The sequence below is a fragment of the Salmo trutta genome, chromosome 22 (assembly GCF_901001165.1).
Source record: "Salmo trutta chromosome 22, fSalTru1.1, whole genome shotgun sequence".
In the NCBI taxonomy this organism is placed as follows: Eukaryota; Metazoa; Chordata; class Actinopteri; order Salmoniformes; family Salmonidae; genus Salmo; species Salmo trutta.
In genome coordinates this window covers 22,156,771-22,178,669 of record NC_042978.1, presented here as the reverse complement: position 1 = coordinate 22,178,669, position 21,899 = coordinate 22,156,771, and the positions used below count along the sequence as shown (strand labels likewise).

Here is a 21,899-nt window from a genome sequence, read left to right as displayed (position 1 = left end):
GTAGTTGATAACGAGGGGAACATTGTGTTACATGAACAAAGGCTGCTGCTGTGCCAGAGCCCCCTGTCTCCCCGTCCCCCACGCAGAACAGAACAGAACAGAGCAGGCAGGAATAGAAATGAGCGTGACTCGCAGCAGGTGGAGGCAGATCAGCATTTTAAAAGAGCTTTTTGTCCAGCAGCACCGGTATTCATCCAGACGATTTTATTAGCCTGAATGCAATTCTTCCTAATTTCCCATACAGCCTGGTCCTTTCACAGAGAGAAAATAGCAGGCAAATTTGATTTATGGTGCATTAAGCTGGGCAGTCTATCATGGACATCATGTAGATTGTGAAAACATACCTCCAGCAGAATATCTCTAAATGGATCTGGAGGTCATTGTAGCATCTTTAGTGGGGAAAACTGCACATGGAATTGAATTTGCTGCATTACAAAGAGCCTGTCCTTTCCCACATGGGTTAGAGGAGCCTCACGAGCACACACGTCACATCATTTCCAATGGGCCACAATGTCCCTTTTTAACAATGATAAATATATATACTGTATGTTCCTTATTACACCAGTGCGTAGTAGTCACTGAATGTTTTATCCACTTTATCCTGTTTTCTGGGTGATTATCCCTCGGCTGAATGCTAATTTACAGCACATACTTGTGAAGTGTGTTTAGTGACCAATTCATTCTGACAGCAGGGTGCCCCCGTGCTGCCCTGTTGTCCGAATATGCATGCATCTAACCTGTGTGTGTTTCATCAACAGCTCAACAGAATCCAGAGAAGGTGAAGAAGCTAGTTGTCCTCACAGCCCGTGTACACCCTGGGGAGTCACCTGCATCCTTCATCTGCCAAGGTAGGTCTCTGTCTCCAACCTGGTGCTCTATACACATCCCTAATACGCATGCGCGCACACGGACACACAGCCCAGGTGGAGCATCTCACCAGCAGTTTATCAAATTCTCATAGAATTACAGGGAAAAAAGTGGCAAAGGAGCAGATTATTCAAAAAGAGCCTTGTCTTCCACTCATACCTCTCTTAACATGTCTGGCATTTGTCAGGCTGTTATTAAGATTAGCTCTCACCTGAAGAGCCTCTTGTTTTGTCGACAAGTAACTGAACTCCTGGAGAGTTTCTCTCCTCAAAATCCAGGACATCTGAACTGTGAAGAAAGAGTGAGTTACAGTTAATGAGATGATGGTTGAAGAGGTTTTACATAAAGCATGGACACAAGGCTACCTTCTTAGAACAAGAGGTGCCATCTAGAACCTAAAAGGGTTCTTTGGCTGTCCCCATAAGAGAACTCTTTGAAGAACCATTTTTGGCTTCAGGTAGAACCTTTTTGAGTTCCATGTAGAACCCTTTCAATAGATGATTCTACATGGAACCCTGAAGGGTTCTACCTGGAACCAAAAGTGGTTCTACCTGGAACCAAAAAGGGTTCTCCTATGGGGACAGCCGAAGAACCCTTTTGGAACCCTTTTTTCTAAGAGTGCTAGCCTGTTTGTAGCTTGGGATTTGGGGACAAGGGATAGGATTAGGCCAAGGGTCAGGGTTAGGGTTGAAGTCTGGGGTTAGCTGGTCTTTACAGTTTGAGCTAATATCATAGTTTAAGGTGAAGCTAAAGCTTGTCCTTGGATCTTCTTTACTTTTCCATTGACAATACAGCATAGGAAACCGTTCAAAGCTCCCAGTCTGTGGAGTAGTGTTTGGTCACCCCAGAGCCCTGAGAGCAGACAGCCCATGTAGCTCAATGTGCCTTTAAGCTCCACAAAGGACCAGCCCCAGCTCCGACACACAGATGTGCATGAAGTAATCTCAGGAAGTCCGAGTAATTAGATGGCACACTCTGTGGCCTATACCTGTGTCCCACGCTCCATCTCTCCTCCTGCCTGCCACATTGACTCAATTAGAGAGCTTGTTATGCCTCCATTAATGGTAACGAGCAGGACAGAGTGGGGCGGGCGGCTGTAGTGGGATGGGGAGGGAGGGCTACAGGCTTGCTGTCGGCCGTCTTTGCTTCTTATTTACCTGTCAATTATCCTGCTTCAGTCTATGGCTGTGGATGGCTTTCAGTAGCCGGTATGTATCTATCTCTCTCTCTCTCTCTCTTTCCAACTCTCTCACTCTCGCTGTCTCTGTGTCTCATCTTTGGCAGATAGCATTATCTCCCTCACTCAGTGGCTGAGGCCCTGTGGGCTAATTAGGCTGTCTGTTTTTATCCCACTATCAGCTCCATTCCATTTCTATCGATTGTGGACGGATGTCTCAGATTTCCCCTCAGATTTATATAATGCCCTCTTTTTGCCCTTTTCTTTTTGTTACTCAAAACTCAATTAACTGGGCCTTGAGTTTTCTTTTAAAGTCAATTTTACTTGGAGTTTGTGCGGGTGTGTGTGCAGTGGCGGTTCTAGACCATTTCAACTGGGGGGGCCAAGCTGGGGCCAGTTGTACTGTTAGAGGGGCCAGTTACATTAGACGTTATTGTTGTCATATCTATTTCTTCACTGCATTGCCGGTATTAGCAGGCAAAATACCATGTTCATAATCATCATTGTTGCCACTGTCTAATAACGGATGTAAAAAAAGAACGATAGCAAAAATGTGTTATGTAAAAATTATTTCATACTCCACATTTAGGGGGGCCACAAGGGGGTCCAAAATTGTTGTCACAGGGGCACTGCCCCCCCCCCCTCCCCCAGAACCGCTAGTGTGTGTGTGCGTGCGTGGTTGTCCATGCTTGCTTCTGGGTGTGAGTGAGAGAGAATAGCTTTGAGCATGATGCTTTCCAGTCATAGAGTGAAATAACCCTGATAGTCTCTCTTGTGTATCTCCATGTTTTATTGTGTTTAGGAGTGATTGACTTCCTAGTCAGCCAGCACCCTGTGGCCCAAACCTTGCGTGACCATGTCATCTTTAAGATTGTACCCATGCTCAACCCTGACGGCGTCTACTTAGGCAACTACAGGTAAGCTCTACTATCGATATAAAAAATAACCTGTTTCTTCATGGATTAAAAGAGCTGTTCAGTTGTTTTATGACATTTACTGCTGTAGTAATTTCCATCATGTTGCTTGAGGTCTACCTCTGAAAAGTTGTACATTTGATGGATTCTGATAGAGATATCTGACTAGGCTGCATCACGTTGCTAGGGCTAAGGAGAGATGATGTGTTTGGTAATGCCCACTGTGTAGGTCTCCTACCAGAGGATTTATGGCCCGCTAGATGCTGCTGTTACAGATATGAATTAAACCAAAGGCCATGTGTGGGTATATCTGGATGGGCTACCGCGCCATCTCTGGAATATGACCTGCTGGCTTTCCGATTTTGCTATCTCTTTTCTCCTCTGTTGACAGTTCAGATCAATGTAATAGCTGCAGTAGTCAATTCCCCCTCTTATTCTCCAGTGCTTGTTGTCAGTCAAATCGTGTGTGTAAAGCCAGACACACACACATTTACCAGTGGGGGATGTGTTAGAGTACTTGTGTCACAGACATATAAACCCACATCCACTCTCCCCTTACTCGTCTACATATTTTTATTCCTTTCTAGAACTATTTCTTGTGTAAGACACATCTTGCCTGTGCCATCTTGCTTGTTCTTGCCCTGCAGTGTCTCATACACTCTGCTGAGTGTGTTTTCACAGGGTTTAGTTGTAGTGCTGCTGTTTCTTAGGCCATACGTTCCAGCCTCTGTTTAGCACTGAGGCACAGGCTCCATGGGCATCATTTCCACCTCCCTCTCCATAATTGCCTTTTACTTAATGGGTTGGACATGAGGAATACAAATGTGCTGAGACTCTGGTGCTGCCAATAAAAGTGTTTGTGGCTGCCATCTAGTGGTCGCTCCCCCACACTGCACCCAGTCTGTCAATGGTAAATCACATCTGCTCTGATGATGACAGGGGTTAAAAACATCTTGTTGCTGATTGTTGACCCTTAAAAGGTTATTTTCATCAACTCTGGAAAATGATGCGGTCGGCCTGGCTGAATGGTGATAAGCTCCATATTAATAAGAAGTGAATAAGAGTGTCTCTCTCTACCCCTCCCAGTGAGGCCTGATTGGCCTTTCTGTGGGCTCAGCAGCACACTGCATCTGGAGGGCGATCGAACAGATGCATGCAGGGATCAGAATCAATCAGTGCTGACCACACATTAGTATTTCAGGCATGCCTGCTTGCACATTGGCATTGACACACAGACACAGGCCCCCGTGAAAGTCATGGATACTGAGCAGCAGCAGCTCAATAGCCCAGCGTCCTTCCTTCCACAGCCACTCTAGAATAGACCAGAATTACTTTCTTTTTCCAGAAGGAACTTCAGTTGTGGCAAGTCAGATAAGATAAAGATGTATAGTAAACATATACATGACCAAAAATATGTGGACACCAGCTCATCGAACATCTCATTCCAAAATCATAGGCATTGCAATGGCGTTAGTCCCCCCTTTGCTGTCATAACAGCCTCTACTCTTATGGGAAGGCTTTCCACTAGATGTTGGAACATTGCTGCGGGGACATGCTTCCATTCAGCCAAAAGAGCATTAGTGAGGTCCAGGACTGATGTTGGGCGATTAGGCCTGGCTCGCAGTCGGCGCTCCAATTCATCCCAAAGGTGTTCGATGGGGTTGAGGTCAGGACTCTGTGCAGGCCAGTCAAGTTCTTCCACACCGATCTCGACAAACCATTTCTGTATGGACCTCGCTTTGTGTACGGGGGCATTGTCATGCTGAAACAGGAAAGGTTCTTCCCCAAACTGTTCCCACAAAGTTGGAAGCACAGAATCGTCTAGAATGTCATTGTATGCTGTAGCGTTAAGATTTCCCTTCACTGGAACTCTGGGGCCTAGCCCGAACGATGAAAAACAGCCCCAGAACATTATTCCTCCTCCAACAAACTTTACAGTTGGCACTATGCATAACGGCTCCTGGCATCTGCCAAAACCAGATTCATCCGTCGGACTGCCAGATGGTGAAGCGTGATTCATCACTCCAGAGAATGCGTTTCCACTGCTCCAGAGTCCACCACTTCAACCGACGCTTGGCATTGCGCATGGTGATCTTAGGCTTGTGTGCGGCTGCTCGGCCATGGAAACCCATTTCATGAAGCTCCCGACAAACAGTTCTTGTGCTGACGTTGCTTCCAGAGGCAGTTTGGAACTCAGTAGTGAGTGTTGCAACCGAAGACAGACGATTTTTACGCACTACGCACTTCAGCACTCAACGGTCCCATTCTCTGTGCTTGTTTGGCCTACCACTTCGCTCCTGAGCCGTTGTTGCTTCTAGATGCTTCCACTTCACAATAACAGCACTTACAGTGGACCGGGGCAGCTCTAGCAGGGCAGACATTTGACTAACGGGCTTGTTGGAAAGGTGGCATCGTATAAACGGTACCACGTTGAAAGTCACTGAGCTCTCTCTACAATATTCTGACTTGCCCAAGTAAGGGACCCAAACCAGGCAACTACACTAAATGTTAAGACAGGCTCAATAAAACATCTGTAACCTGCAACCTCTGACTAGAGGTCCTGGCTTTAGCTGCTCTTTGACTGCAGTAGAATTACTTTCTAGTGAAATACATTGGATCTTAGATCTCCGATAGGGAAGCTAAAGCTAATTGATTGTTCATATAAAATTTTAAAAAACTGTGTTTCTTGGGAAAGTTTGATTGTTGATTTAATTGATTAGATATAAACACATACAGCCACAGCATCAGTAGTAATTGTAGGTATCTGCAAATGTTCAACTCGTGTGTGTGTGTGTGTGTGTGTGTGTGTGTGTGTGTGTGTGTGTGTGTGTGTGTGTGTGTGTGTGTGTGTGTGTGTGTGTGTGTGTTCATTTCAAGGTGTTCTCTGATGGGCTTTGACCTTAACCGTCACTGGCAGGAGCCGTCCCCCTGGGCCCACCCCACCCTCCACGCCGTCAAGCAGCTCATCGTCCAGCTCAGTCAAGACCCAGTGAGTCCCAATCTCCAACCCGCGACCAACACCTGCATTACACACTTCGTACTGTAGTTACTGTGTGGGCTGTCTATTCCTCACCCTGCAGCACACAACATGCAACACAGTATCAGAGTCAAGAATATGCTCAAATTCCACATATACTAGCTATATAAAACACCTGAGTTGAGGTTTGAACACTGTTCTGAATCTAAACTCTATTTCCAGTTGACTTAGTTCAGAAGGTTATGCACTTGTGTGGTTGAGAACTATAGAAAGGTGTGCTGTAGGATTGATACTCAGCAGCTCTCTGCAAAGTGTAGGTCTCTGGGACATTAGATTGTACTGAGGGGCCAGTGTCTGTAGTGTACTCTATATTCAGCTTGCACTTTCTTTGTTAGAGGAACGGGCCCTTGTGTTTTTTTGCCTTGGTGTTAATTATAAGTGGAAACGCAGGTTGTTAGATTACTGAAGGTCAGAGTCTGTCCTGGGAATCGTCTGCCCTTTCTTACACTTTCTAATCCTGATAAGACCAGGGCGTTCTGCTGAGCAAAGGGGCACGGCTCTCAGCTTAACCTTTTCCCCCAGCGCTGACATGCTGATCGATGGGCTCCTTCACGGCAGAGTGATCCACTCATGTCCCTCACACTTCTGCAAACTACACACTCACATCCAAACACACACCACACATAGGTACTCTCACTCTCTCTCACACACACACACACACACACACACACACACGTTTGCATTCACTGTCATACTCACACGCATACATTGTTTTCCCTCACAGTCTCACTCCAATGCACTCCAACTCCCATAGAGAACATGCACATGTAGCTCAGTGCAGAACCAAGGTCTGAGGGAGAGAACCTTTGTGCCTGCCCACATGTGTAATTATGATTCCACTGGCTGATCCAGTGGCTGGAAGGAGAACTCTTGTTAAGCTCTCCACCACCTCACAGTGCCTGAACCCCCCAGCACCCTCAGCACTACATTCACCCATACAGTGCAATCCCAAGCAGGGCCATGTCCCCACATCTCATCAGCCCCACTCTCTCCATCCCATCCCCTGGCCTGGCTGTGGCCGACTGGCTCTGTCAGAGGAGAGACCTGGGCCGCCTCTCTCCAGCTAATCACATCAGACACAGCACTCAGATTTGGGGCTCCCAGATGCCAATCCCAGTGCCAGCTCTATGGCCAGGGGCCTGGCCCTCCATCCACTGCTGTCTCACACTGTGCACATCCACTAATGAGGTTACAAGGCCACGGTCTGAGGACAACAGGAGGAGATCATGCCGGGCTAACATGTTACTCTTTATTTGTCCGCTTCCCTCTAGCTGGCAGATGGTTGCAGACACAGAGGATTTCAAGCTGTCAACGGCCATTTGACTCTTGAAGAATGTCAAACCAAAGCCATTTCTCTAGCTTTAGGAAAGGGCTCAGTGACAGTCAGACTGCAACAACATTTATTTAATCCCTTTTAGTAATATACACGTTTCATTTTTTATCTTTGAAAATCTGTGATTGAATCTGTCTTTCATTCGAGAAAGATCCCTCCTTTTTGATAATCTCTAAAAATCCATATAAGCCTGATTGACAAAGATTTATTTTCATTAATTACAGATTTTAATTGGCTTTTAAAATACCTCAAAGCAGTCTAACACCTTATGTCCTTATTATAGCGCTGAATCCATCTGAATTTTAGGACATTGGAACATATAATCTGTTCCCAAGCTCCTTGGTGTTTGTTTAAAAAAAGGAAGAGTAAAGAAACAAATGAACCCATCTCCCACCTAAAGCAATGCTTTTCCAGCCCATTTATCAAAGGAAAATAAGAATTCTTTTTGATTGGCTGATTACTCAGAACATTCATCATAGTGAACGTATCCCCAGCAATCTGACAGCGCCATTTTGGATCATTTGTTAAGGATGACAAAAGGGCCAGTATTGCCATGGTTCATTTCTGACCTTTTTAATGTTAGAAAATTAATTTTCTATCTGAAACAAATGTATTAGGTGCGGTCATGCCGGTTAGATGAATATTGCACCTTGAAAATCCCCCCTCTTCCTCCTGGCTGTACTTTCTCTCTTTTCCTTTCTTTCTGTGGGGAGCCATTGTCTGCTGTATTCAGGGCGCTTGGGGAAACGGCTCTTTCTGTCTGTCTGTTGAGATGTCCTCTGGTGTCATCGGCCCATTTCTTATCCATTTCTGAGATTTGCGGGCAATTTGTCTCCATCATTACTCCCCCTTTTCAATTCCTCAACCACTTCTCCTCCAGTTTGAGGCAGAACTGTCTGGCTCTCACAAGCAAAAAACAAGAAAATGACGGAAAAATCGCGGAGGAACCCATTTGAGGTGTCTTTCTGGTCTGTGCAGTTTGTATTCAAGATGCTTTGGTGACACAATGGGAGCATAGATCCACCAAACAGACCCAGGGTGTGTGAGATGTTGGGTGGTTGGTAGATGGAGTAACAGACTGTGACTGTGGCCAGCTCTTTGACTGACGTCGGTTCAATTACTTGAATTCCATTTAGTGAGTTTTTTGTGTGAGCCCATCGCGCTGTTTCTCTAGAGAGAAATCATCTCATTCACGAGAGAAATCGGAGAAATCAAGTCAATAATTATGTGGGACGCTGGGTTGAAGGGAGTTATAGTTTTCAACCTAATTCAGGGCAGAAAGTGGTAATTAACTATAATGACCATAATCCATTGCGGCATAATCCATTGAGATGTTTTACTCTTGCCAAAATCTGTCCAAAATAACACAATGCGTTTCTATGGATTTATTTTGGAGCTAACCTTGTCGCCTTGCCTTCCAGCGTTGGAGACAACGACTCCCATTGTTAGGGCATAGACATTACCATCTTGTCATTATATAAATCAAATCAAACTTCTTACATCAGCTGATATCTCAAAGTGCTGTACAGAAACCCAGCCTAAAACCCCAAACAGCAAGCAATGCAGGTGTAGAAGCACGGATACAGACATATACAGATCTCTGGACGGATACACTTTACGTTAGGTTAGATACACACAGATTGGAATGACCGCACGAGAGAGGAATGTACACAACACAACTAGGAGAAGGACAGAGACAGTTTGTGAAATTATACCTTATCTACTTTGAATAACTAGTAAAATAATTTTTTGGTCAGACTGCTCTGCAGCATACTTAGGCAGGCAAGCTAAATAGGATGACTAAAGACAGTAAAGTATGGCGTGGCTGGCTGACTGCTACTGCTTGAGCAGAGATGAGATGATTACTTTATATAATAAAGTAATCAAATAAAAACTAAGTAATATACACAACTGAAATATTTTATTATTTCATAGTCATTTCCTATTTTTCTGTTGATGTCTACCCAATGTGCACCTGACAGAGACAATGGAATATTTTCAATTAAAAATCTGTAAAATAATTGTAACATTATTTCATAATGCTTTTCATGTATAAAAAAAGAAGAATAGAAACCAAAATCGAAAACCGTGATTATTTATTGATACTCGAACCGAACCGACCTCAAAAAGCTCTAATCTCTCAGCACTATTCCAGACAGATGCAGCTGCTTATGAAGCGCTAACAGCCAGAGAGTGCTGTCTGAGTGCCCGTTTAGCTTGATTACATGTCACCTCTGTGTTAAAAAGGGCCAAATATGTCCATCAATTAGTCTGTGGCAGAGAGAGAATGAGGGGCTTACAGGCTTGAACACTACCGCGTCTGTTCTCTCTCTGCAGCACACCTGGACTCACCCACTGCTCCGACCGCACTGTATCACTCATTTCTCTGCTCTCCAGTCATGCAGGCATACTTATAGACTTTATCAAATTAAATCAAGGTTTATTTGTCACGTACACAGATTTACAGGTGTTATAGCAGGTGCAGTGAAATGCTTATGTAACTAGCTCCAACAGTGCAGTAGTATGTCTCACAAATACAATACAAATGCAGAACAAAATTATCAAGACAAGAAACCAAGAAATGACAGAACGAGTCCAATTAACAATCCAGAGTAGATATATTATAGTGAGCATGTGTCAGAATTCTAAATATAAATAAGTGCTGTGTATAGACAATATATCATTTGGAAGGAAAATGGTATGTACAGGAGTAGGTAAATTATTCTGCATTTATAAACACTACTTGCCCTGGATGTAGGAGTACCATTTTAGCATGTTCAGCTATATGGTAATAATGTTAACAGAGAGCAAAAGTTAGCAAATGCTAAATGCTTTGTAAGAGAATCAGCTAGTCTGTAATCCTGCTTAAATCAGCAGCATTTCTTCGGTGTTAAGATAAGCGAACCGTTTATGGCCCTTATAGGCCCAGACTAATTAATATGCAGCAGATAAGTACTTGTCGGACAAAATTCATTTGACCTTCCGCTTTAAACTAAACTGCAGCAACACCAGTTCAGATGAAGTTGAGCTCGAGTCCTTCTATTGAGTTGTAGGGAGCTTCTGCCGGAACAAACCGTTCTCTGCTTCTTTCTCTTAGAGGTTTAATTTGTAAAGCCTCTACACTCAGATTGTCTTTTGACTTTCATTCCCTACATTTCTTAATTGTCTCTAATTGCTTAATTACAATTTCATATGAACAATTCTCTAGGTCAAGGTGGGTTGTTAATGAAACAATCAATCACTGCTCCAGCCTCACAGTCCTGTCTGCCTGTGATTGACAGCGCGTGGCTGACATTGTGGGCTGGATTGAACTTCACTGTATCATTGTACTTCCATTGTCCTTGACATTTTAGGGGGATCACCAGAGTGACGTTTTGTTTGGAGACTGGGAGATTCTGTTGGAGATTCACTTTGGCTTCCCAGATTGAATCTTTTATATAATTCCAGAGAAAACTTCTGGAGCACGGCCATTTAAGTGACCCAACGCTGTGCGACCATTTCCTTTAGATTCTTAATTACATTGTTAACAGAAGAAAAAAAAGCAGGTGAGCCAATCCAACTCCATCGTTGCAGGAGCTCTGCGCCAGCTCAAATCGCACCATTACATACAGTACCCCATCATTCGAGCTGTGCTTTAACAAGGGGTGGTTCCCAACTACCTCCTCCCCTTTAGCTTGGCGAGCGCTGCCGATTAGAGGGCTTTCTGCCTCTATTAGACCCTGGGAACTCCTTCAACTGCGTGATGGAGCTGCCTTAATGGCGGCTGCGTTTTGCTTTTTTTTCAATTTTTTTGTTGTTGTTTCCCCTTCTTCCGCTTGGGCTCCATCCATCAGGCTGCCAGAGCCTGCTGCCGGCCCACTCCCAGCCACAATATTTCACAGCTAGCCATCAGAGCAGCTGACAGCACCACGCTTGCCAGGAAATTGCTTTGGCTGTGAGCAGAATTTCAAGCATCGCGTCGCCCTCTCCACCCTCCTCTTCTCCCTCTCCTCCATCCCTCCCCACTGCCTGACGACCCCCGGGAACTGAGGTGCGCTCTGGAATGTGTAACAAGAGTAGAAGGAGAGATAGGGAGGGAAGGAGGCTGTGCTGGGCTGGAGAGTGAGGGGTCAAGGGGAATGAGAGTGAGAGAGGGCCCATTACACCTGATTCACTGTGTCCAGGGCTAGAGAGAGAGCGAGAGTAAGCCTGAGCTTTATACACTGGCCACAGTAGCATGTGATTGGCCTTGAATCCTATTCTACAATTCTCAACTGGATAAAATGTAACTGAACTGTTATTCCCCACTGTGTCACCACTGCTATGCAGCCTTGTCAACTGATAGAGATTTTCAGAAGACTGTCCCTAGAGAGAATGTCTATCACCATATTGCACTGTTAAAGCCAAACTTTTGAAATAAAGCTTGGATTAATGATTTAGGGAGTGTTATTTTTGTAAAAATGTTTATTAGGGGTTAGATCAGCTTTAATAATACACAATACCCCATAATGATGAAGCAAAAACAGGTTTTTAGAAATGTTTGCAAAATGTATTAAAGATTAAAACAGAAATACCTTATTTACATAAGTGTTCAGACACCCCTGCTATGAGACTCGAAATTGTGCTCAGGTGCATCCTGTTTCCATTGATCATCCTTGAGATGTTTCTACAACTTGATTGGAGTCCACCTGTGGTAAATTAAATTGATTTGACATGATTTGGAAAGGAACACACCTGTCTATATAAGAAGTGACCAAGAACCCGATGGTCACACTGACAGAGCTCCAGAGTTCTTCAATGGAGATGGGAGAACAGTCCAGAAGGACAACCATCTCTGCAGCACTCCACCAATCAGGCCGTTATGGTAGAGTGGCCAGACGGAAGCCACTCCTCAGTAAAAGGCACATGACAGCCCACTTGGAGTTTGCCAAAAGGCACCTAAAGGACTGTCAGACCATGAGAAACAACATTCTTTGGTCTGATTAAACAAGATTGAACTCTTTGGCCTGAATGCCAAGTGTCACAATCTGGAGGAAACCTGACACCATCCCTATGGTGAAGCATGGTGGTGGCAGCTGCATCATGCTGTGGGGATGTTTTTCAGCGACAGAGACTAGTCAGGATTGAGGGAAAGATAAACGGCTCAAAGTACAGAGAGATCCTTGATGAAAACCTGCTCCAGAGCACTGAGGACCTCAGAGTGAGGTGAAGGTTCACCATCCAACAGGACAACGACCCTAAGCACACAGCCAAGACAACGCAGGAGTGGCTTCAGGACAAGTCTCTGAATGTTCCTGAGTGGCCCAGCCAGAGCCCAGACCTGAACCCGATAGAACATCTCTGGAGAGATCTGAAAATAGCTGTGCAGCGACGCTCCCAATCCAACCTGACAGAGCTTGAGAGGATCTGCATAGAAGAATGGGATAAACTTGCTTGTAGCGTCATACCCAAGAAGACTCGATCGAGGCTGTAATCGTTGCCAAAGGTACTTCAACAAAGTACTGAGTAAGGGTCTGAATAGTTTTGTAAGTAAGGTATTTCTGTTATTGTATTTTTTTATAATTTTGTAAATATTTCTAAAAACCTGTTTTCGCTTTGTCATTATGGGCTATTGTTTGTAGATTGATGAGGGGGAAAAATGATTTAATCCATTTTAGAACGAGGCTGTTAATGTAACAAAATGTGGAAAACGTCAAGGCGTCTGAATACTTTCTGAATGCACTATATGTCCTGTTTGCTGTGTTTTTATCCCTACTGTGTTGAATACCTTTGTGTTCCAGCTCCTTATAAACTCATCAAAAAAAGAAACGTCCTCTCACTGTCAACTGCGTTTATTTTCAGCAAACTTAACATGTGTAAATAGTTGTATGAACATAACAAGATTCAACAATTGAGACATAAACTGAACAAGTTCCACAGACATGTGACTAACATAAATTGAATAATGTGTCCCTGAACAAAGGGGGCGTCAAAATCAAAAGTAACAATCAGTATCTGGTGTGGCCACCAGCTGCATTAAGTACTGCAGTGCATCTTCTCCTCATGGACTGCACCAGATTTGCCAGTTCTTACTGTGAGATGTTACCCCACTCTTCCACCAAGGCACCTGCAAGTTCCCGGACATTTCTGGGGGGAATTGCCCTAGCCCTCACCCTCCGATCCAACAGGTCCCAGACGTGCTCAATGGGATTGAGATCCGGGCTCTTCGCTTGCCATGGCAGAACACAGCAGTATGGCTGAACGAGCAGTATGGCTGGTGGCATTGTCATGCTGGAGGGTCATGTCAGGATGAACCTGCAGGAAGGGTACCACATGAGGGAGGAGGATGTCTTCCCTGTATCGCACAGCGTTGAGATTGACTGCAATGACAGCAAGCTCAGTCCGATGATGCTGTGACACACCGCCCCACAACATCTCTGGAGCGGGATCGATTTGGAGTACAGGCCTCGGTGTAACACTCATTCCTTCAACAATAAACGCGAATCCGACCATCACCCCTGGTGAGACAAAACTGTGACTCGTCAGTGAAGATAACTTTTTGCCAGTCCTGTCTGGTCCAGTGACGGTGGGTTTGTGCCCATAGGCGACGTTATTGCCGATGATGTCCGGTGAGGACCTGCCTTACAACAAGCCTACAAGCCCCCAGTCCAGCCTCTTTCAGCCTATTGTGGACAGTCTGAGCACTGATGGAGGGATTGTACGTTCCTGGTGTAACTCGGGCAGTTGTTGTTGCCATCCTGTACCTGTCCCGCAGGTGTGATGTTCGGATGTACCGATCCTGTGCAGGTGTTGTTACGTGGTCTGCCACTGCGAGGATGATCAGCTGTCCGTCCTGTCTCCCTGTAGCGCTGTGTTAGGCGTCTCACAGGACGGACATTGCAATTTATTGCCCTGGCCACATCTGCAGTCCTCATGCCTTCTTGCAGCATGCCTAAGGCACGATCACGCAGATGAGCAGGGACCCTGGGCATCTTTCTTTTGGTGTTTTTCAGAGTCAGTAGAAAGGCCTCTTTAGTATCCTAAGTTTTCATAACTGTGACCTTAATTGCCTACTGTCTGTAAAGCTGTTAGTGTCTTAACGATCGTTCCACAGGTGCATGTTCATTAATTGTTTATGGTTCATTGAACAAGCATGGGAAACAGTGTTTAAACCCTTTACAATTAAGATCTGTGAAGTTATTTGGATTTTTACAAATTGTCTTTGAAAGACAGAGTCCTGAAAAAGGGACATTTCTTTTTTTGCTGTTCATTTTAAGATGTATTATTTATCTAATTATCCTTTCTTCTAATGCTGTCTTATCTATTTATAAGATACTATAAATAGAAAGTTGAATATGAATTATTTTACAACATTCTCTATCTTGAATGGTATAGTGTGGTTGGAGTTTACTTCTTTATCAATTGTTGTATTTTATTTTTATATATATATTGTGTTATTACAATCCCTATCATGCATAGTATTGGGTGTTCCATTATTCTAATCCTCTATGCGAAATTTGTAATATTTAGAATAGCCATGGAGTAGTCTTGGTGTCTCTGAACATTTGGTTATCAATATACAGTTTATCAACTACAAGAGCTACACGTTTCTCTTTTAATCTATTCTCCTTGAAGAGTGGTTACAGAACTTTGAGCAGTTCTGCAATTTCCTTCGGGAACATATCATTCATGCCAGCGGGTCTTTTACCCAGGCTTTTAACCATTATTTTATCTTTGAAGGATGCAAATTTGGGATGCATATTTCTGTCCGAAAAGGTGTACACGTTCGAGTTGGATTTTATCAACAGTATTGCCTGAAATTCTTTCACCACACTTTCAGGACTTCGCCCTCTTTTTCTTTTGATACCAGTACCAGATTTTGTCTCATAGATCTAGTCTGTATGTGAAACAGTGGCGACCCGTCATTCAGGGCAGGTGGGGCATTAGCTCAGTATTCTGTCAGTCATAGGGACCTTGCGCAATCGCCTAGCCTCAGTCCTTTAGTAATGGTAGACATCCAAAATGTCAGCCCTTTGAGACAGAGTTATATTACAAGTGCCCTTCCAAGAAGGCTCAAGTTCATTGGCCACAGAAATCACGTTATATGTACAGTAGCTTTGATTGGACTGATCATGTCAACATCTTACTTTCACAATCTTAGCTAGCAGTCATCATTATGAATCAAGTCTACTGGCAAATTATTTTTAATCCTTGTCATATGAAGAGAAATAATGAAGAGAAAATATAGATAACACGTATCGGTGCTCATCGGCCATTGGACAAACATTACACAACAAGTTGTACATCGCAAATTCAACAATGAGTTGTTTGGAAGGAATCAGTTACAGTGGCTAAGCGCAAGCATTGCAACTGGGAAGTCACACTGGAAAAATACGTTTTGAACGGTCATACAACTCGGAATTGTAAATCTTTTTCTTTGATGACAAATTTTGCCAATGACAGACCGCCGCGCACAACAAGGTGAGTCCATAAATGTTTTATATGCTGCTGCATAAATTATATAATATGCCAGGGAGATATGTTCAGCCATATCAGCTATGTTTTTAAAAAGGCAGTAAATGAGGCTGAATGAATTGTTTCGCTGCCAGACAAGGCTCCGCTGATAGCCAGGTGTAGCGGTGGAAAGGATTCACTCCATTGTGCTGGAAAGAAAGCTCTGCTGTTGGGACAGCTTTATGTAGGCCCTAAATGTTTGTGGGCAACGCTTGTCGCCGTTATAGTGCAATTCATGTATTGTTTAGTGTTGTTGTGTAGTGGCTTTGCTGGCATGCATCTAAAAAGAATTTGGGGGGGGGGGGGGGGAGTTTGCCCCACCAAGATTTACATGCTAAAATCACCACTGATGTCAAGTAAGGCTTCCCTGAGAAACATGTACTCCTTTTTATGTTCATTAACGTCCATTTCAATCTTTTTGACTGTAACTTTTAGCTTGTTTGTTTCTTTCTCCATTGTCGCAGCTTTTGTCACTCATCTCAAGGCTCGCCTTCAACTCCTTTATATCTTTACTAACTAATTGAAGTATGTCCAGTTTATCATTTATTGACCACCCTTACCATTCCCAGTGGTGAAAAGCATAAATCGTCTGTGTCCGTCGAGGAGTCGCGGTTTCTTTTTGGCATTGGTTTTCCATGTTTGGGTGTTGATTGTTTTGTTAATATTGGTTGATAAATGTGTCTAGCCTTATAATTTGTTGTGGTGTTATCCAGATTGAAGGTTATTACCCACGAGTATGTGAAGTGCTAATATTTAGTCAAACTTACAGATATTACATATTACATTTTTATCTTGAGGCGTTCTGCACCGCTGTGTTCAGTCCACCATCTTACCTCTGAACACTAACAATGGCATGTGTTGATACAGATGTGATCTGAGGTATGCTGTAGAGGTACACTATACTATATATATATATATATATACACACAAAAGTATTTGGACACCCCTTCAAATTAGTAGATTCGGCTATTTCAGCCACACCCGTTGCTGACAGGTGTATAAAATCAAGCATACCACCATGCATTCTCCATAGACAAACATTGGCAGTAGAATGGCCTTACTGAAGAGCTCAGTGACTTTCAACGTGGCACTGTCATAGGATGCCACCTTTCCAACAAGTCCATTTTTTACATTTCTGCCCTGCTAGAGCTGCCCCGGTCAACTGTAAGTACTCTTATTGTGAAGTGAAAACATCTAGAAGCAAAAACGGCTCAGCTGCGAAGTGGTAGGCCACACAAGCTCACAGAACGGGACCGCCGAGTGCTGAAGCATGTAGTGCGTAAAAATCATCTGTACTCGGTTGCAACTCGGAAGCAACGTCAGCACAATAACTGTTCATCTGGACCTTCATGAAATGGGTTTCCATGGCCGAGCAGGCACACAAGCCTAAGATCACCATGTGCAATGCCAAGTGCCGGCTGGAGTGGTGTAAAGCTCGCCGCCATTGGACTCTGGAGCAATGGAAACGCGTTCTCTGAAGTGATGAATCACGCTTCACTATCTGGCAGTCTGACGGACGAATTTGGGTTTGGCAGATGCCAGGAGAATGCTACCTGCCCGAATGCAAAGTGCTAACTGTAAAGTTTGGTGGAGTAGGAATAATGGTCTGTTGATGTTTTTCATGGTTCGGGCTAGGCCAATTAGTTAGTTCCAGTGAAAGGAAATCTTTACGCTACAGCATACAATGACATTCTAGACGATTCTGTGCTTCCAACTTTGTGGCAACAGTTTGGGGAAGGCCCTTTCTTGTTTCAGCATGACAATGCCCCCGTGCACAAAGCGAGGTCCATACAGAAATGGTTTGTCGAGATCTGTGTCGAAGAACTTGACTGGCCTGCACAGAGTCCTGACTTCAACTCCATCGAACACCTTTGGGATGAATTGGAGCACTGACTGCGAGCCAGACATAATCGCCCAACATCAGTGCCCAACCACACTAATGCGCTTGTGGCTGAATGGAAGAAAGTCCTCGCAGCAATGTTCCAACATCTAGTAGAAAGCCAGAAGAGTGGAGGCTATTATAGCAGCAAAGGGGGGACAACCTCCATATTAATGCCCATGATTTTGGATGAGCAGGTGTCCCCATACTTCTTGTCATGTAGTGTGTGTGTGTGTGTGTGTGTGACAGCTGGTTCTCTCAGCTCCTCAGCCTGCTGTGTGGGAAGCAGTGTAGCTACAGTAACTGATAGTCTGAATAAAGCCTGATTGTGTGTGGGCTGCTTTATTGTAGTGCAGCTGTATCTGGAAGGCTCTCCCCAGCCAGTCTCAACATCTCATCTGTGTGGGGCCACCAAGCCAGTCTCCTGGGCTCTCCTCTCCTCAGCTCTGTCCCTGGGCTCTACAGGGGATAAAATATGACTAGTATCATCATTCTTCCCTCGCTCTCTCTCTCACTGTCGCTGTGGGAGGTTTGCTAGCTCTTCTGTGATTTTCCTCTGGTGCTCTGCCACCTCTGAGAGTCGTCTTTCACTGGGAAGATGCCCTCCACAGCCAAACAAGGCATTTGTGTGACACAGCTTGGTTGTTGTTGTTCCCAATGTTTTTGTGCTCAGTAGAATACATGTGGGCATTTGAAAAATATGTAGCCAAGGAGTCTTAGTCAAATCAAGATCTTTACATTTTGATAGAAATGGCTATGAAATTTGTAAATGGTGTATATTCGGCAGGTTTGTGACACCCCTGCCCTGTGCCCCTTTCTCTCTCTGTGTGTGTCTGTGTGTGTCGCATATTCATAAGGTGGGGCTGGAGTTCTACATTGATGTTCATGCCCACTCCACCATGATGAATGGCTTCATGTACGGGAACGTGTTTGAGGAGGAGGAGAGAGTCCAGAGACAAGCCGTGTTCCCTCGCCTGCTCTGCCACAATGCCCCAGACTTCTCCTTTGTAAGTCCATCACATCAACCGTACCAGGGACAACTTTAGGGCCCAGAGTTTTCCCTGGTCAGGACATATCAATCCTAACCATACTCATCTCACATATGTTCCACAGGAAATACAGCCCACATATTAGCAGGTGCTAGTTTGCTATGCTACAGTAGTTACTGTATCACCCACAGGGTTAACCGAGATCTATCATACAGCTGGGTATGGAAGCTATATTTTAAAATTCTGTGTTCCCTTTCACCTCTCAGCCACACTGACCTTCAGCGCTCAGCCAATGTGACATTTTGTATCAGTGCCAGTTACATATAGCCAGAAGAATAACCTTTTTTGTGCAGTGACACATTCACAGCTCTCATAGAACTTTCTTCACCAGTACACAAGGAAAGTCTTTCAACAGCCAAAATGATTTTAGCCAACCAGCATACATAAAGAATGTCAGATTGTCCACCACTTATTTATTATGCTGACTCAATAAAGAGCTAACCTTTTGTTGTGAGTGTATACAGCCGTGTGTGTGCCTGCATGTGTAAAATAAAATGTTATTTGTCACATGGTTCGTAAACAACAGGTGTAGACTAACAGTGAAATGCTTACTGACGGGCCCTTCCCAACAATGCAGAAAGAAAAAAGATAAATAGAAAAATAATAACACAAGTAAAAATACAGAATGAGTAACGATAATTTGGCTATATACATCGGGTACCAGTACTGAGGCGATGTGCAGGGGTACGAGGTAATTGAGGTAGATATGTACATATACAGTCCCCATAATGACAAAGCAAAACAGTTATTTCGAAATGTTTGCTGATTTATAATAAATGTTAAACTGAAATGACATTTACATAAGTATTCAGACACTTTACTCAGTACTTTGTTGAAGCAGCTTTGGCAGCGATTACAGCATAGATTATTCTTGGGTATGACACTACAAGCTTGGCACACCTGTGTTTGGGGAGTTTCTCCCATTCTTCTCTGCAGATCCTCTCAAGCTCTGTCAGGTTGGATGGTGAGCGTTGTTGTACAGCTATTTTCAGGTCTCTCCAGAGATGTTCTATCGGGTTCAAGTCCGGGTTCTGGCTGGGCCACACAAGGACATTCAGAGACTTGTTCTGAAACACCTGCATTGTCTTGACTGTGTGCCTAGGGTCGTTGTCCTGTTGGAAGGTGAACCTTCGCCCCAGTCTGAATACCTGAGCGCTCTTTGCAGGTTTTAATCAAGGATCTCTCTGCACTTTGCTCCGTTCATCATTCCCTCGATCCAGTCCCTGCCGCTAAAAATCATCCCCACAGCATTATGCTGCCACCACCATGCTTCACCATAGGGATGGTATTGGCCAGGTGATGAGCAGTGCCTGGTTTCCTCCAGACGTGACACTTGGCATTCATGCCAAAGAGTTCAATCTTGGTTTCATCAGACCAGAGAATCTTGTTTCTCATGGTCTGAGAGTCTTTAGGTGCCTTTTGGCAAACTCCAAGCGGGCTGTAATTTGCATTTTACTGAGGAGTGGCTTCCGTCTTTCCGCTCTACCATAAAGGCCTGATTAGTGGAGTGCTGCAGAGATGGTAATCCTTCTGGAAGGTTCTCCCATCGCCACAGAGGAAGTCTGGAGCTCTGTCAAAGTGACCATCAGGTTCTTTGTCATCTCCCTGACCAAGGCCCTTCTCCACCGATGGCTTAGTTTGGCTGGGCAGCCAGTTCTGGGAAGAGTCTTTGTGGTTCCAAATGTAATCTTGGGGACCTTCAATGCTGCTTTCCCAGATCTGTGCCTCGATTTTTTATTTTTTTTGCTTTGTCATTATGGGGTATTGTGTGTAGATTGAGGATTTTTCTTTATTTAATCAATTTTAGAATAAGGTTGTAACATAACAAAATGTGGGAAAAGGGGGTCTGAATACTTTCCGAATGCACTGTATACTGTCCATACCATCTTTACACACCATTATATGTATACATGACATGTTCAGATGTTTCCTATGTGTGTATTGTTGTTTTTTTTGCTTGGTATCACTGCACTGTTGGAGCTGGAAACACAAGCATTTCGTTGCACCTGCAATAACATCTGCAAATATGTGTACGCGACCAATAAACTTTGATTTAATTTGCCCAGCATTTCAAAGCATTTCATGGGCACAGATGTGAGTGCTACGGTGCAATAGTAATTTAAACAGGAGACCTTGGGCACAGGGACTATGGTGGTTTGCTTGAAACATGTAGGTATTACAGACTGGGTCAGGGAGAGGTTGAAAATGTCATGACACTTGCCAGCTAGTTAGTGCATGCGCTGAGTACGCATCCTGGTAATCCGCCTGGCCCTGCAGACTTGTGAATGTTAGACCTTTAAACAGGTTTTCTCACATTGGCTACGGAGATCGAAATCAGAGACATCCGGAACAGCTGGTAATCTCATGCACGGTTCAGTGTTGATTGCTTCGAAGCAAGCATAGAAGGAATTTAGCTCGTCTGGTAGGCTCACGTCACTGGGGAGCTTGGGCTGGGTTTCCCTTTGTAATCCATGATAGTTTGCAAGCCCTGCCAAATCCAACGAGTTTCAGAGTATAGGATTCAATCTTAGTCCTGTATTGACGTTTTGACTGTTTGATGGCTTATCAGATGTCGTAGGGGGCTTTATTATAAGCGTCCGGATTAGTGTCCCGGTCCTTGAAAGCAGTAGCTCTATCCTTTAGCTCAGTGCGGATGTTGCCTGGAATCCATGGCTTCTGGTTGGGATATGTACGTACAGTCACTGTGAGGACGACGTCGACGAAGCACTTATTAAATTAATGAAGCCGGTGACGGTGGTAAACTCCTCAATGTTATTGGTTGAATCCCGAAACATATTCCAGGCTGTGCTAGCAAAACAGTCCTGTAGTCCGCTTCATCTGACCACTTCCGTATTAAGTGCATCACTGGTTCTTCCTTTTTGAGTTTTTGCTTGTAAGTAGTAAACAGGACGATAGAGTTATGGTCAGATTTGCCAAATGGCGGGCAAGGGAGAGCTTTGTATGTGTTTCTGTGTGTGGAGTAAAGGTGATCTAAAGGTGAGCTCAAGCCTCGGAGCTTGTGCACTGCTCCTGTACTCCACCTCCTTTCCAACTGCTCCACTAAAACCCACTGCAAATTCGTTCCATTCATTAAAATCACGATTTAAACACCCATCTATTTTTGTGACTACCTGGACCTACGGATAGGTTTTAAAGTATTGAAACGAAACC

The 21,899-nt window shown here is 44.2% G+C and overlaps 1 protein-coding gene across 3 annotated transcripts in view; it reads left to right on the top strand.

The window, feature by feature from the left end:
• Positions 1 to 21,899, top strand: part of agbl4 (AGBL carboxypeptidase 4) — a 405,619-nt gene that overhangs the window by 362,051 nt on the left and 21,669 nt on the right. For all 3 annotated transcript variants that reach the window (XM_029707237.1, XM_029707235.1, XM_029707236.1), the window contains 4 exons: positions 759 to 848; positions 2,847 to 2,961; positions 5,836 to 5,947; positions 18,537 to 18,686. In XM_029707237.1, the coding sequence (XP_029563097.1) occupies positions 759 to 848; positions 2,847 to 2,961; positions 5,836 to 5,947; positions 18,537 to 18,686 (467 nt within the window). The remainder of the gene's footprint in view (positions 1 to 758; positions 849 to 2,846; positions 2,962 to 5,835; positions 5,948 to 18,536; positions 18,687 to 21,899) is intronic.